The sequence below is a fragment of the Chinchilla lanigera genome, unplaced genomic scaffold, assembly GCF_000276665.1.
Source record: "Chinchilla lanigera isolate Chin_1 unplaced genomic scaffold, ChiLan1.0 scaffold00005, whole genome shotgun sequence".
NCBI lineage: Eukaryota > Metazoa > Chordata > Mammalia > Rodentia > Chinchillidae > Chinchilla > Chinchilla lanigera.
In genome coordinates, this window is record NW_004955406.1 from 40660117 (window position 1) to 40672777 (window position 12661).

Below are 12661 nucleotides of genomic sequence, written 5' to 3' on the forward strand. Positions count from 1 at the left end.
CCCTTCCCTTCCCTTCCCTTCCCTTCCCTTCCCTTCTGTTCTCTTTTTTTCTTTTCTCTTCTTTTCTTTTCTTTTCATTTCATTTTTTCTTTTCTTTTCTTTTCTTTTCTTTTCTTTTCTTTTCTTTCTTTCTCTTTCTTTTTCTTTCTTTCTTTCTTTCTTTCTTTCTTTCTTTCTTTCTTTCTTTCTTTCTTTTAGTGAAATACCCATAACATAAACATTTACCATTCAATTGTTCTGAAGTGCACAATTTGGTAACATTTGCTTGATCAGTTGCACAACCACTGCCATGGTTAGTTCCAGAATACTTTCATTGCCCCTAAAGGAAACCCCTTAGCAGTTAAGCTGCCCCTGCTATCCTCTCTCAGTACCCCCAGCAACCATTGATCTGCTCTATCTCCACCAGCTTGCCTGGGCTAGACAGTTTATATAAACAGAATCATGCAGTATCTGGCCTTTTGTGCCTGGTTTCAACCACTTACAATGTTTCTAAGGTTTAGTCATGTTATGGGCTGTGTCAGTACTTCAATCCTGTTTATGATGAACAACATTCAGTTGTGTATACCATTATTCTCCAGTTGTCGGTTGATGGACCGGTTAGGTTGTTTATGCCTTCAGGCTATTGTGAAAGGAGCTGCTGTGAACATATTTGTGTTCATGTTTTTGTATGAACACCTGCTTTCAGTTCTTTTGGGCATATACCTGGAGTGGACTGTCTGGGTCATATGGTGATTCAGTGTTTCATGTATTGAGGAACCACTGTAATCTGGCCACTTTGTTATGCGTGCCAGTCTCTGTCATCTTTGGAGAGGAGGCAGCCTGCTCCCTGTCCCAGCTCATGACCGTGACAACCACTTTCAGGAAATTTCTGGCTCTTAGTCCCTAGTCCAGACAGTGTATGTGTGAACACAAGGGACTCTAGTGATAACAATGAAGTGATTTCTCATTACTTTTCTTGATGTTACCACATTTTATTTACCCCATGTGGGTTGTCCCCCAAAACTGTGCCACTGGGGGAGCTGCATAGTGCTCAGAACCTTCTTTCATCCTCCCTGGGAGTGGCCACCAGAGCTCTTTCCCTGATAATCATTCTTTGCTTTTGATGCTAAGCAGCATTCCCAACTGCACCACCTCCATCTTCCTCACTCATAGCTTCATCTTTCAGTTTAAGAAAGAAAAAAACCATTTCTGCCCAATAGCATGAAAATGTGCCACCCCGGGGGTCCATCAAAAGAATGTGCTGCAGGCTTTGAAGGTATCTCCAAAGAGGAGCCACAGAAATGTCCTGCACACAGGCGGGTGCATTGTTGGAATATGTATGTAGCCTCCTGAAGGGACTTCTTTGAAGGAGACAGCACTCATTTGAATGTATGAATTCCGGTGCGTTTATTTAAACATCAGACAGAAGGCTTTATAGGCACACAATAAAGTGCTAATGCACATGGTTACTGAATTATGTACACCTCCAGGAAATCAAAGAAAGATTTTCATTTCTGGAGTTTTAGGGAGGTAAATCTAAAATGTAACCCGGAAGTGTGACAGATGGTGACAGTAAATGACATTTCCCAGCCATTGGAGGAGGGTCAGGGAAAAACCCTCAGGTTCAGGACAAGTGTCCCCATCTTTGTGGAAGTTAGCAGGGCACTTAGGCTGCCAGGGAAGGCACCAGGTAGAGAACATTGCTGCTTTTGTTAGTCTTCGTCTTTAGGGGACAGTGTGAGGAGAGAGGTAGAGACGGGCACACTGGGAGTTAGGATTTAAAGCTTTTAAACAGCATGTCTCTTGCTGTAGCCTGGACTATTAGGGCCTTCCCTTTGAGGGCTAACGATTTTAGCCAGCCTTGTAAGTCTGGCAAAGAGGCTTTGGGAAGAGAACCTGAGCCACTGTGCCGGGTGTGTTGGACCCACTGATGATTTTCATCTTCATTCAAGAAACCAAAGTCGTCACTAGTGATAAGTGTGGCAGGAAAGACATCTAGATGGAGGCTGGAAGGAGACAGCAGGGAGAAGTTTGGTCTGGTTCTCAGGAGACTTTTGAGGCACACTGGAGGCTGTCCCCATTTTACAACCAGCTCTGAAGGTGGATGACACGGTCAGGGGAGTTTCAGAGCCAAGAATAGAATCCCCTCCACTCCATCTCCACAGTAACTGACTCAGAGTTTGAAGAATATCACCCTCAGAGGAAGTAGTGCTTCAGAAAACTGTTTTATGTCTTTGTCTCATTTATCCAAGCAATTATTTATTTGGGGTCAGCTGCTGATGGATTTGATAGCAAAGCAGGGAAAGATGTTGCAGCTTTTTAGAATTTTAAAATTATATATATTTTAGCCATGTTTGAGTTTATGATGCAGTAGCATTTAGTACACCCACAGTATTGTGCAACCATCTCTCACCACTCTGTATTCCAAAATGTTTTTATCACCCTGAGCCTGGAGCTGTGTGCAATAATTCCCCATTCTCTTCCCTTCCCAGCCCTTAGTAACCTTGAATCTATTTCCTATGTCTATGAATTCTGGCTGTTTCATACTATCGTAGTCTCTTTGTGGCTGGCTTCTTTTCACTTAGCAAAATGTGTTTAAGACTCTCCCATAGTATAGCATGTATCAGAACTTCATTACTTTTTATGGTGGAGAAATATTCCATCGTATGGATGTACAGTATTGTGTTTTATGCATTCATTTATTGAGGACCGCGGCGTTGTTTCTGCTTTTTGGCTGTTGTGAATAATGTTGCAGTAGACATTGGTACAGAAGTCTCCAAGTCCATGTTCTTGCTTCTTCTGGCGGTATACCTTGGAATGAAATTTCTGGGTCATACGGTGACTCCTGCTGAGGAACTGCCGCCTCTTTTGCAGTGGCTCACCATTATATGTCCCCACCAGCAATGCAGGAGGGTTTCAGTTTCTCTATATCCTCACCAACGTTTGTTATTTTCCATTTTATTGGTGATAGCCATCCCAGGAGCTGTAAAGTGGTACCTCATTGTGGTTTTGATTTGCATTTTCCTAATGATTAGCGATGCTGAGCTTATTAGCCATTTGCATAACTTCTTTGGAGAAATGTCTGAGTCCTTTGCCCATTTTTAAATTGGATTTTTTTTGTCTCTTTGTGGTTGTGTTTTATGCGTTCCTTTATATCCTAGGTGTTAAACCCTTATCAAATACATGATTTGCAGATATTTTCTTCTATTTTTTAGGTTGTCTTTTCACTTACTTGCTAATGTCCTTTAAAGCACAGAAGTTTTACATTTTGATGCAATCCCATTTATGTGTTCTTTTCTTCTGTTGCTCATATTTTGGTGCATAGCTAATGATCCATTGGCAAACCCAAGTACATGAAGATATTTATCTAGTTTTATCCTAAGAACTGTGTAGTTCTAGCACATATATTTAGATTGCTAATCCATTTTTACTTAATTTTTGTATATGGTGGAAGTATATGATGAGAGACTCAACTTCACTGTTTTGCACATAGAAATCCAGCTGTTCCATTGTCAAGGAAGAAACTGTTCTTCCCCCAATGAATGGTTTTGGCACTCTGGTCAAAAATCAATTGGCCATAAATGTTTGGGCTTCTTTGTGGACTTCTAACTCTGTACCTTTGGTCTATATATCTGTCTCCATGCTACTGCCACACTGATTTGATTTCCATAGCTTTGTAGCAAGTTTTGAAATTGGGAAATGTGAATGACTTTGTTCTTCTGTTTCAAGATCATTTTGGCTATTTGGCTTGCTTGCAGTTTCATATGAATTGGAATACAATCTTTCCTGAACCAGTCTTCGCAGATATAAGTAGTGATTTCTATTGAATTAATTCCCAAAGGCAGAACTGCTAGGCCATAGGATACAAGTTTGTGCAGCTTTGGTACACATAGTCAAACTGTTTTCCAAAGTATTGTGCCAGTTTACTCTTCTACCAGCAGTAGATGAGAGTTCCAGGTAATGGCACCATGATCCTTATCAACATTTGATCAGCCAGCCATTTCATAAAACCTTTCTGGTAGATTGTCCCTAAGTTACAGTCTATCACTGCTGACCCCTTGAAGGGCAATGTGAATATGCCTTTTCCATCAGTGGTCAGGATCTGGCCAGCTCTGAGACTGGAGAGCTTGGCTGGTGGGTGAGGCAGGATAAGCTGTATCTTTACAGTGCTAAATCTCAGCCCACCCAAGTGAGTATGCATAGTTGGACAGAGAGGCTAAAGGAAAATTGGTAAGTAGGTGCTGTCTTGGCTGCAGGAGCTGCACATGAACTCCAGTGAAGATGGGACCTTTGGAGCTGTGCTAAGCCCTTCAGAGAGGGCAGTGCTTAGGTAACTATGCTGCATGAGGACAAAGACTGGCAAAGCTCTCCTGTTTGACCTTGAAGAGGCTCTTGCAGATACAGATCTTTGGTATACAGCGGGGAAAGGCTATTTCCAGCCCTAGAGCACACCAAGGCTGGCCACTGTCGACCCTGTGCCTCACACCTGACAGCTCTGAAGGCTGAAGCAGTGACTGCTATTTGCATTTCTCTCTTGCTGCATAGCTAAACTCAAGTGTCTGGGTCAGTAAATGTTTCCTGTGGTTCCCTGTGTACCAGACATCAGGTGAGACACTTGGGAAACTGCAAAGACAAGATGGACTCCCTGCAGCAGTTAGGCAATGTCTGGTGGCAGGGAAGGTTGCACATATCAATGCAGTGAGAGGAGAGCAGAACCTGTGCTTAGTGAGGGGTGTAAGAATTGTGTTTTGGAAGCCAGGGGGATGGTTTCCTCGTCAACCTGAAAGGCCGGATTGGCTTCTTGGAGGAAGAAGTGTGGTACTGGGTCTTGTGGATGAATGGAATCTTTCAGAGAAAGAGAGACAGACAGACAGACAGACAGACAGAGACAGAGACAGAGATAGACAGACAGAGATGGGGTAGGGGAGTTCCAGACTAAGAATCAGAGAAAGCAGACTTCAGAAAATCAAGTATGGTCAGATAACTGGGCGCTGACTAGAAGATCCTTAGACATCAGCCTGGGAGGACCAGGTTGTATTCTGTAGAACAGGGATCCATGGCAGAGTTGGATGTGGAAGATTCATTCAGGGTTATTCCCAAGTGAAGAGCATTTTGGTAATGACAAGGAGATCATGGAGCTGCCCACCTTGCCCAGCTTCTGCTTCTACACACACACACACACACACACACACACACGATGCCAGCCTGGAAAGCCAACCACACACACTGAGACACCTACTTACATGCTAAGACATACAGATACCAGTATAGACTGAATCACACACAAATGTACACACCTAAGAGACAGACAGACATGTTGGGACAGATAGACACATGCCCAGAAGCCACATAAGTACATTGGGTCTCTCTCTCTCTCCCTCTCTCTCTCCCTCTGTCTCTCTCTTTCTCTCTCTCTCTCTCTCTCACACACACACAGCCAGAGCATGCTCATATTCACTGGGGCACACACACAGGGACTGAAACCTTTCCCAAGACATACATATATACACACATAGAGCGTACCTAGGGTCACAAACTTAATTTGTTCTATGATTTTGGAAATGATGGCCATGTTTGTGTTTGTGTGGGAAGGATGGCCACCACATTTGTCACCCAGCACAGAGTTTGCAAACAAAAAATTTTGCCAAACACTTCTGTATGTGAACCAGATTGTTTGCAAACCCAAGCATTTGTGAACCAAGGTCCTACTGTACGTGCACACTCGCACCTTCTACAGGCTCACAGTCACATGCTCACACATAAGCGTGACAGACAGACTTGCACAGTGGTCACACCAAAGCAGAGACAGACAGCCCTGGCCATGCTAGGGGCTCCTCATGCTGTCCTCATGGGGCCACTTTGGAATGAGTTACTTTTCCATGGCTTACAGCCCTGTGTCATCCTGGGTCTCAGTCCCCCCAGACAAACCTGAAGGGCAGGAGGGTTGTAGCTACAGTTAGAAGGCCTCTGCTTGCTCAGCCCACCTGTCCCCTCTTGGTCCCAGCAGGCAGCCTTTGGTCACAAGGGTCAGCAGTCCCCCAACTCATTGTACTGCCTGGTTTGGTATAGAAGAGCATTGGGCTGACTTGGCACCTAACCTTGGGGTGGTCGGGGGCTGGGGCTGGGGCACACACACAGGGCCTGAGACACACACAGGCAGATCCTGGGGCTGGGCAGTGGTGAGGAATATGACTGTGACTTCCTGCCCTGGCTAGGATGGCGTGGAGTTCCCCGGGGCTCGCCAGCTGTTATTGTAGCCCTTCTGCAATGGTGCCTGCTGTCCTCTGCCAATGTGACCCACATTCAGGCCTACCCAGAAGCTCTCTCCCCACCACATCTCTCTTTCCAGCTGCCACCATCCCCTCTCCTGTCCCGCAGAGGAGTCAGGCTCCCTATGGGGGAGGAAGAGGCTGTGTTTACGGGTGGCTTTGCAGATGGGCTGGTGTTGCTACCACCATGAGGAGAAAAGCTGGGGACCTGCAGAGCGCCGGCCTCCAACTGGAGCTGAGCTCCCATGGGAAAGGACAGGAGGGGGAGTAGCAGGAGCAGCTACCCATGGGGTCTCCCTGCTCCCCACAACCCAGCCAGAGGTCATGTGGATGCTTGCCTGGCTCTCTCAGAGTGCTGAGTCCTCTTCCTTTTCCTGGCCCTCTGCCCTGCTGATGTGAGGAGGGGCTGCCTCTGCCTGGGCAGGACTCCACTGTTCTCCTCCACCACCCTGAATGTCACCAGCCCACGTTCATTGTAGGATGGAAATGACCCAACGGCAGCCCTGCCGAAAGGCTGGGCAGGGGGCAAGGTGTGGGGCTGGAGGGAGCCAGAGCGTGAGGCTGGGCACTGACCTGAAACTCAGTGCAAGCCACAGATGGGATGGGATGGGATGGGATGGGTTGGGATGGGATGGGATGGGTTGGGCAGAGAGGCCACAAAGCTGGGCCTGTGTTGGGGAGGGCTGCATCCCAAGCTAGCAGCCACCCTACACACTGTGCACTGCACCCCTGCACCCCTTTGCTTGATAGCAAAAGTAATTTGTGTTTCCATTAAATGTAGAAAGTATGAACACAAAGGAAAAATGCAGATTATCCATAATTTCACTACTCAGTGACAGTCATTCTAGTTGTGTAATCCTTTTTCACTTCACTTTCATTTTATTAAAATATTCTTCTAAATCAGGCTTAATGGCCTGATTTAGCACTCCTGTAATTTCAGCACTCTGGGAGGCTGAGGCAGGAGGATTACAAGTTCAACTGGGCAATTTAACAACTTAGACCCTGTCTCAAAATAAAAAAAATAAATAAAAGTTCTGGAACATAGCTCAGAAGGCCCTGGATTCAGTCTCCAGTATCACCAAAAATTTTTTTTGCACATTATTTCATCATTGTAATAACTACATTTCATTGCTTATGATATTAAGAGTTTAGGCTTTTTAAAAGAAGCATTTACCATATGTGGCAGGCACTGACATTTATTGAACCTTGATAATTTGAGCTGTTGCTGTGATTATCCCAACTATACAAATAAGGAAACTGAGGTGCAGAGAGGCTAAGTCACTCACCCAAGGTAACACAGCTAATAAAAAATAGAGCCAAATTTTGAACCCAGACTGTCTGGCTCCAGGGCTCATAATTTCCACACATTTTTGCTCTTGCTGTGAAACCATGTCATTTCCCCTTAGTGATAGCTGTTTCAGTTGTTTCCAGTTTTTTTTTTTTTAAATAAAAGGAGGAAAACATTAACAGACAGATAACCTTTTACAAAATAGCAAAAGAACAGTACAGACAATACAGAGTTACAAACAAAGTGGTAGGAAATTAACAATGCTTATTGTATTGCATATTGGTATCTTCAAAGTGGTTTCTCATGAAAACAGAGACATGCAATATTGATCAATCAGGGACTCACTGACAGTTTCTTTCAGCAAAGAAATAAAAGACAGTAGAACAGCCATGTTAACTATCCTGCATATACATACATACAAAATTTCTCCTTCCTTCCCTTCTCTTTTCCCATACCCCAGTTGCCCTTTATCCTTGAGTGTTTTCCTATCATTTCACAATGTCTATTATACCTCCTAGTTTAAATTAACTTTTTCAGATTGTTTCCAGTTTTTTACTGATGAATCTTCTATTCTTATATCTGGTAATCTCCACAACTTTGTTGAAGACAAAAATATGTAATACAACAACCACTGTTGATCCCTATCAGTTGGTTTGAAACCCCGTATCATTTTTAAGGTCCTTGCTTTATTTTGTTTCTACTTTGCTATTTTTTTTTTACTATTCTTTTTAAAATAAAATATAAATAAATAAATAAAAACATAGTTAGCTGTCTGTATGTGTGGGTTCTTCATATGTGGATACATCCAATATTGAAAAAAAAAAAAAAAAGATTGTGTCTGTACTGAACATGCACAGGTCTTTTTCCTGTGGTATTCTCTAATAATACATATAACAACTATTTACATAGCATTTACACTATGTTCAGCATTGTGGGTAATCTAGAGATGATTTAAAGGCTACAGGAGGATGCTCATAGGTTATTTGCAAATATGACACCATTTTGTGCAGGGGACTGGAGCATCCAGGGATGTCTGTACCCTCGGGAGCCCTGGAACCAATGTCCTAAGAATTCTGGGGACATAGAATTCTGATGAACATGTGTGTGACTTAAACATCCTGATTATCCTTGAGCATTTATAAGATCCACCTCCAGAAAGGTAATTTATGGAATACATTGTAAAAACTATTTTAAGATTCTCAAAGTCCTTCCAGACTTATCTCGGGAAGGCAGTGATGCAGACCTGCTCCCGCAAGAGGGAGAAGAGCTGGCCTCAGCTGGAGGGGACCCAGACCTGCTGTTTGCCCATCAGGGAGGAGGCAGGAGTGTGGAGTGAAGGGAAGGCATTTCCTGGGAGCCTCTGAGGGCCTGGTGATACTTAGCCAGCAAATTTGGAAGGGTGGAGAGGTAATCAAATGTGGGACAGGCTGTCAAGTGGAAGAGAGATTTGTCCCCACGCCTCAGTGGACTGAAGCTGCGGATGGCCATTGTCCTGTACGAGGACAGCCTGCAGCCTCAGGCAGGACAGGATGAGTGTGAATAAATGTTATGAGACCGGCTGCCGTCCCTGGCTTGGGCTCCTGTGGGACGTGCGAGTGGGGGCAGCCCAGTGCCTCTCTGCTGTGCTCCCCCTCAAAGCATGACGTCTTGAGTCTTGTGTGTAGGGGGTCTGCTCCTCACACAAAGGTCGCTGCCTCAGAGAGCCTGGCCCAGCCTGGTACCTCTCTCTGTCTATCTCCTCACAGTCTGAGAAGCACAGCCTGGCTTGTGTCATGGGCCACACAACTCCTCCATTATGCATGAGGGGGACCCAGCCGTGAGCGAGTGAGCAAGCCGGGCGGAGGGAGGGAACGTGTGGTTATTAATAAACAAGTGTATTGTGTGGAGTTCCATTCATGGCACTCTCAGAGGACATGGTGGGCTTGAGATAATAAAGCCCTGTTTATGCCAGGAGGGTTGGGGAGGTGGCGAGTAGGGGCTGGCCAGGAGCAGGGCACCAGGAATGATGTGATCCCACCCTGGGCAGGGCCACTGCATCTGCTCTGAGGCCAGCATCCAGAGGAGACCGTTCAGCTGGTTCAGCTCGAACTTTGCTCAGGCCTGAATCTGCCCACTAGGATGGCTTGGGATCTCAGAAATGCCAGCTTTCCATCCCTGCCTATCCCCAAGGACAGTGCCTGAAGACCCTGGACAAGCCAGGCCATGGGCCCTTCGGGAGAGGTAGGATGGGATGCTCGTGCCTGCTGCTTGGCCTCCTGTCCCACCCCTTCCTCACCTTGGAGTGGTGGCATGAGGATCGTGCACCTGAGGATTGTATGTGAGGTCTGGAAAAGCTTCCTGGCCCAGAGTGGACTGGTTTGGTGTCTGGATCTGGATATGAAGCAGGCAGGCTAGAGGGCGGACAGGCACCGATGAGGGTCTTGTATCCTGAGAGCTGAAGAGGGCAGGAGCATGTTCGCAGAGCCCTGGTGTAGTGGCAGTCCTGGGTTCGAGGAACTGAGGTGTCTGGGAGAGTGAGGGGCTAAGAGCACAGGGGAGGGCGAGCTTGGGATGTGCATCTCATCCCCGAGCCTGTGTGGCTCTGTGGCCTGACCTCACCTGAGTCAGCCTCAGCCCTGGGATTGGGGCTCCCAAAGCCAGCCTGTCCCTCTAGCTCAGCCTGCCTGGCTTCACCAAGAGCTGCCGGTGACAGGAGGCGAGAATAGTCCTTTTTGCTCTCAGCTAGCCTCTGGGGACAAGAAAGGGTTCTGGTTCAGGGGAGTTTGAGTTCCTGTCACTTCGTGCTGCAAGAGGACAAGGGGAAGCCAGAGCCTACCCAGGCCGGGATCCCCTGGCTGTGTGCTGCTTTGATCATGGGATAGGAAGGAACAAGAGGCCAGCAGAGGGGGACAGTCTGTCCTGCCTTTCTTTGGGGTTCCCCAAGGCAGAGATTTGGACTCAGTAAGTAACGTTTTGTTTGGGTCGAAGGCTCAGTGACCTTATTTGATCCAGGAAGGCTGCATTAGGGCCAGGATGGACTGGTCCCAGGTTGGTGGAGGAACATTCCTCTCTGGCTCAAACCAGAGGGCTTGGCCTCCCCCGGGGCCGAGTCTCAGGAACTCGGAGCAACCAAGACTGCTCCCCCAACTCTGAGCACAAAGCAGGTGTAACGGGTCTTCCTGAGCAAAATGCACCTGGCTTTGTGAGGAGGAGGCTCTGCCCAGAGCAGCCACCTTCTGGTCCCTGTTCCTGTGACTGCCCCAGCAGCTTCCCATCCCTTCCAGGGGCTGAGGAAGCAGTGGCTGCTCTAGACGCACCTCTGCCCCTGAGTGTGCTGTAGCTATTTAATTGCCCAGGCTTCATGCTTCTTCACCTAGAGAGAATGCAGGGCGTGGCAATGCAGCCAGAGTGGGGGCAGCCTGTGTGAGCCAGGCCCCCGGCCTGTAGGAGTGACCAGCATCCTCCCCAAAACCTCTTGGGGACCCTACTGCTCTGTCATGCCCTGGTCAGCTGCTGTGGTTGTTCTTGGAAGGGCCAGGAATGGAGATCAGGTCCTTTCCCATAGAGGCGGGACAGCAGTTTGTCCTTGGCAGTCGCCTTTCTGAGACTGGCACTCATGGCACCCCCCAAGGAACTGGCTAGATGGTCTTGCCCATGACGGCAGTGCCGTCAACAGCTGTGACAACTGTTGTCTGTAAAACAGTGACCACCGTTTGCTGAGGACTTTCTCCATGATGGATGCTGCTCTGAGCATGGGATGTCTCCTGTTATAGACCTTTCTGTGCCACCCTCACATTATCATCGGGGAAACACACCGAGAGTGTTACACTGCCAGTGCCCCGTCCAGCTTCTGTCAGGTCCTAGAACTAGATCTCTTGGTGCCCTTATGCTGTGGCCTTCTATGAGGTGGCAAAGTGGATTCTCTGGGTGACTACAAGAAGGACTGAGTCAGGTGCAAGCAAATACTTCCTGCCAGAGAGGAGCAGTGCTCAGTGTTCTTCCTTAGAGGTCTTTGGGGGGCACCTGCATTTCCACAGAGAGCTCCCGCAAGCTGAGCCCTGAGCTGATGACCACTCAAGGGACTTTCTGGGATTCGGACAGCTCTGTTTTCTGGACCCCTGGCCAGCTGCAGTCTGCCTGTGAAAGATGCTGGATCATGTGTTAGTAAGCACAGAACACACCAACCAGCCAGCAGCTCTGGGCACACTGAGAGCCTGGCTGGGATTTGGGACCCTGGGAGAAGGCCAGGGAGGGTGGAGGATTCCCCAGGTTCCGAGAAGTCCCAGAGACATGAACCAGCCCTGGAGCTGGGATGGATATTTCGTTTCTGCCCTTGAGTCAGATATTCGTGTTCAGCCAGAAAGATACCTTTGGCTCTGCTGGCTCCCTCTTCCACAACCTAGCCTGGGTGTCCTTTGTTTGTCTGAAAACACAAGCTCTAGGCTTCTCATATGCTAGGCACAGCTGCCAGGGGCTCTCCAAGCTGAGCCCAGAGGAATGAGCCCTCCCTGGGATTCATGGGCCTTCTTCTTTGGCACCCAGCTGGGCTGCTCAAGTGATTTCCTCTCTCTCTGCCAACCTGATCTGTACCATGGCAGCAGCCCTGAGACAAGTGTGCTGGGCTGAGGGTGGGAGGGTGGGCAATGGAACCAGGCTACCTAGGTTCCCAGCCCAGTTCCACCCTCAACTGGGTGACCTTCGGGTCTCCTCATCTGTCAGTTCTGATGGTAACAGCACCTGCCTCTTGGTTTTTATGACAGTGAACTAATCTGTGAAATCATTAACACAGGAGTAAAAAGCAGGAAGAGCCCTCTGTCCAGGCCTGTGTGGCTACTGTGTTCTCTCTTCCCCTTGATCCCAGACTTTACAGGAGGGTGCAGGCCCACATGGGGGAGGGGTCCTTGCTGTGCACTGGCACTGTGGTGCACAGCTCTGCTGTGCTCAGGATTAGTGTCTCAGCAGCCTCCTCACTGTGTTCTGCTGTGACCTTTAGTTGCTGGGCTGCAGTGCAGGTGCCGCTCTGCACCCTAGGCTGCCTTCTACCGGGATTTGGGTCTCTGAAGTAAGACTCATCTTCCCTGTCATAGCAGGTTTCTGACTTCCTGTGTCTGTCTTCCTCGAGGCTCAGTAGGACCCAGCTGCTTGG

At 47.7% G+C, this 12661-nt stretch overlaps 1 protein-coding gene across 21 annotated transcripts in view; it reads left to right on the plus strand.

The window, feature by feature from the left end:
* The window catches only part of Nfasc (neurofascin), a 181960-nt gene that overhangs the window by 27146 nt on the left and 142153 nt on the right, over positions 1-12661 (plus strand). Inside the window, exon 1 of one of the 21 annotated variants that reach the window (XM_005375326.2) lies at positions 9671-9756. The exons of the other annotated variants lie outside the window; for them this stretch is intronic. Within the exon in view, the coding sequence (XP_005375383.1) occupies positions 9674-9756 (83 nt within the window). The 5' untranslated portion in view covers positions 9671-9673. Of the gene's footprint in view, positions 1-9670; positions 9757-12661 lie in introns of those variants that run through there. 21 annotated transcript variants of the gene reach the window in all.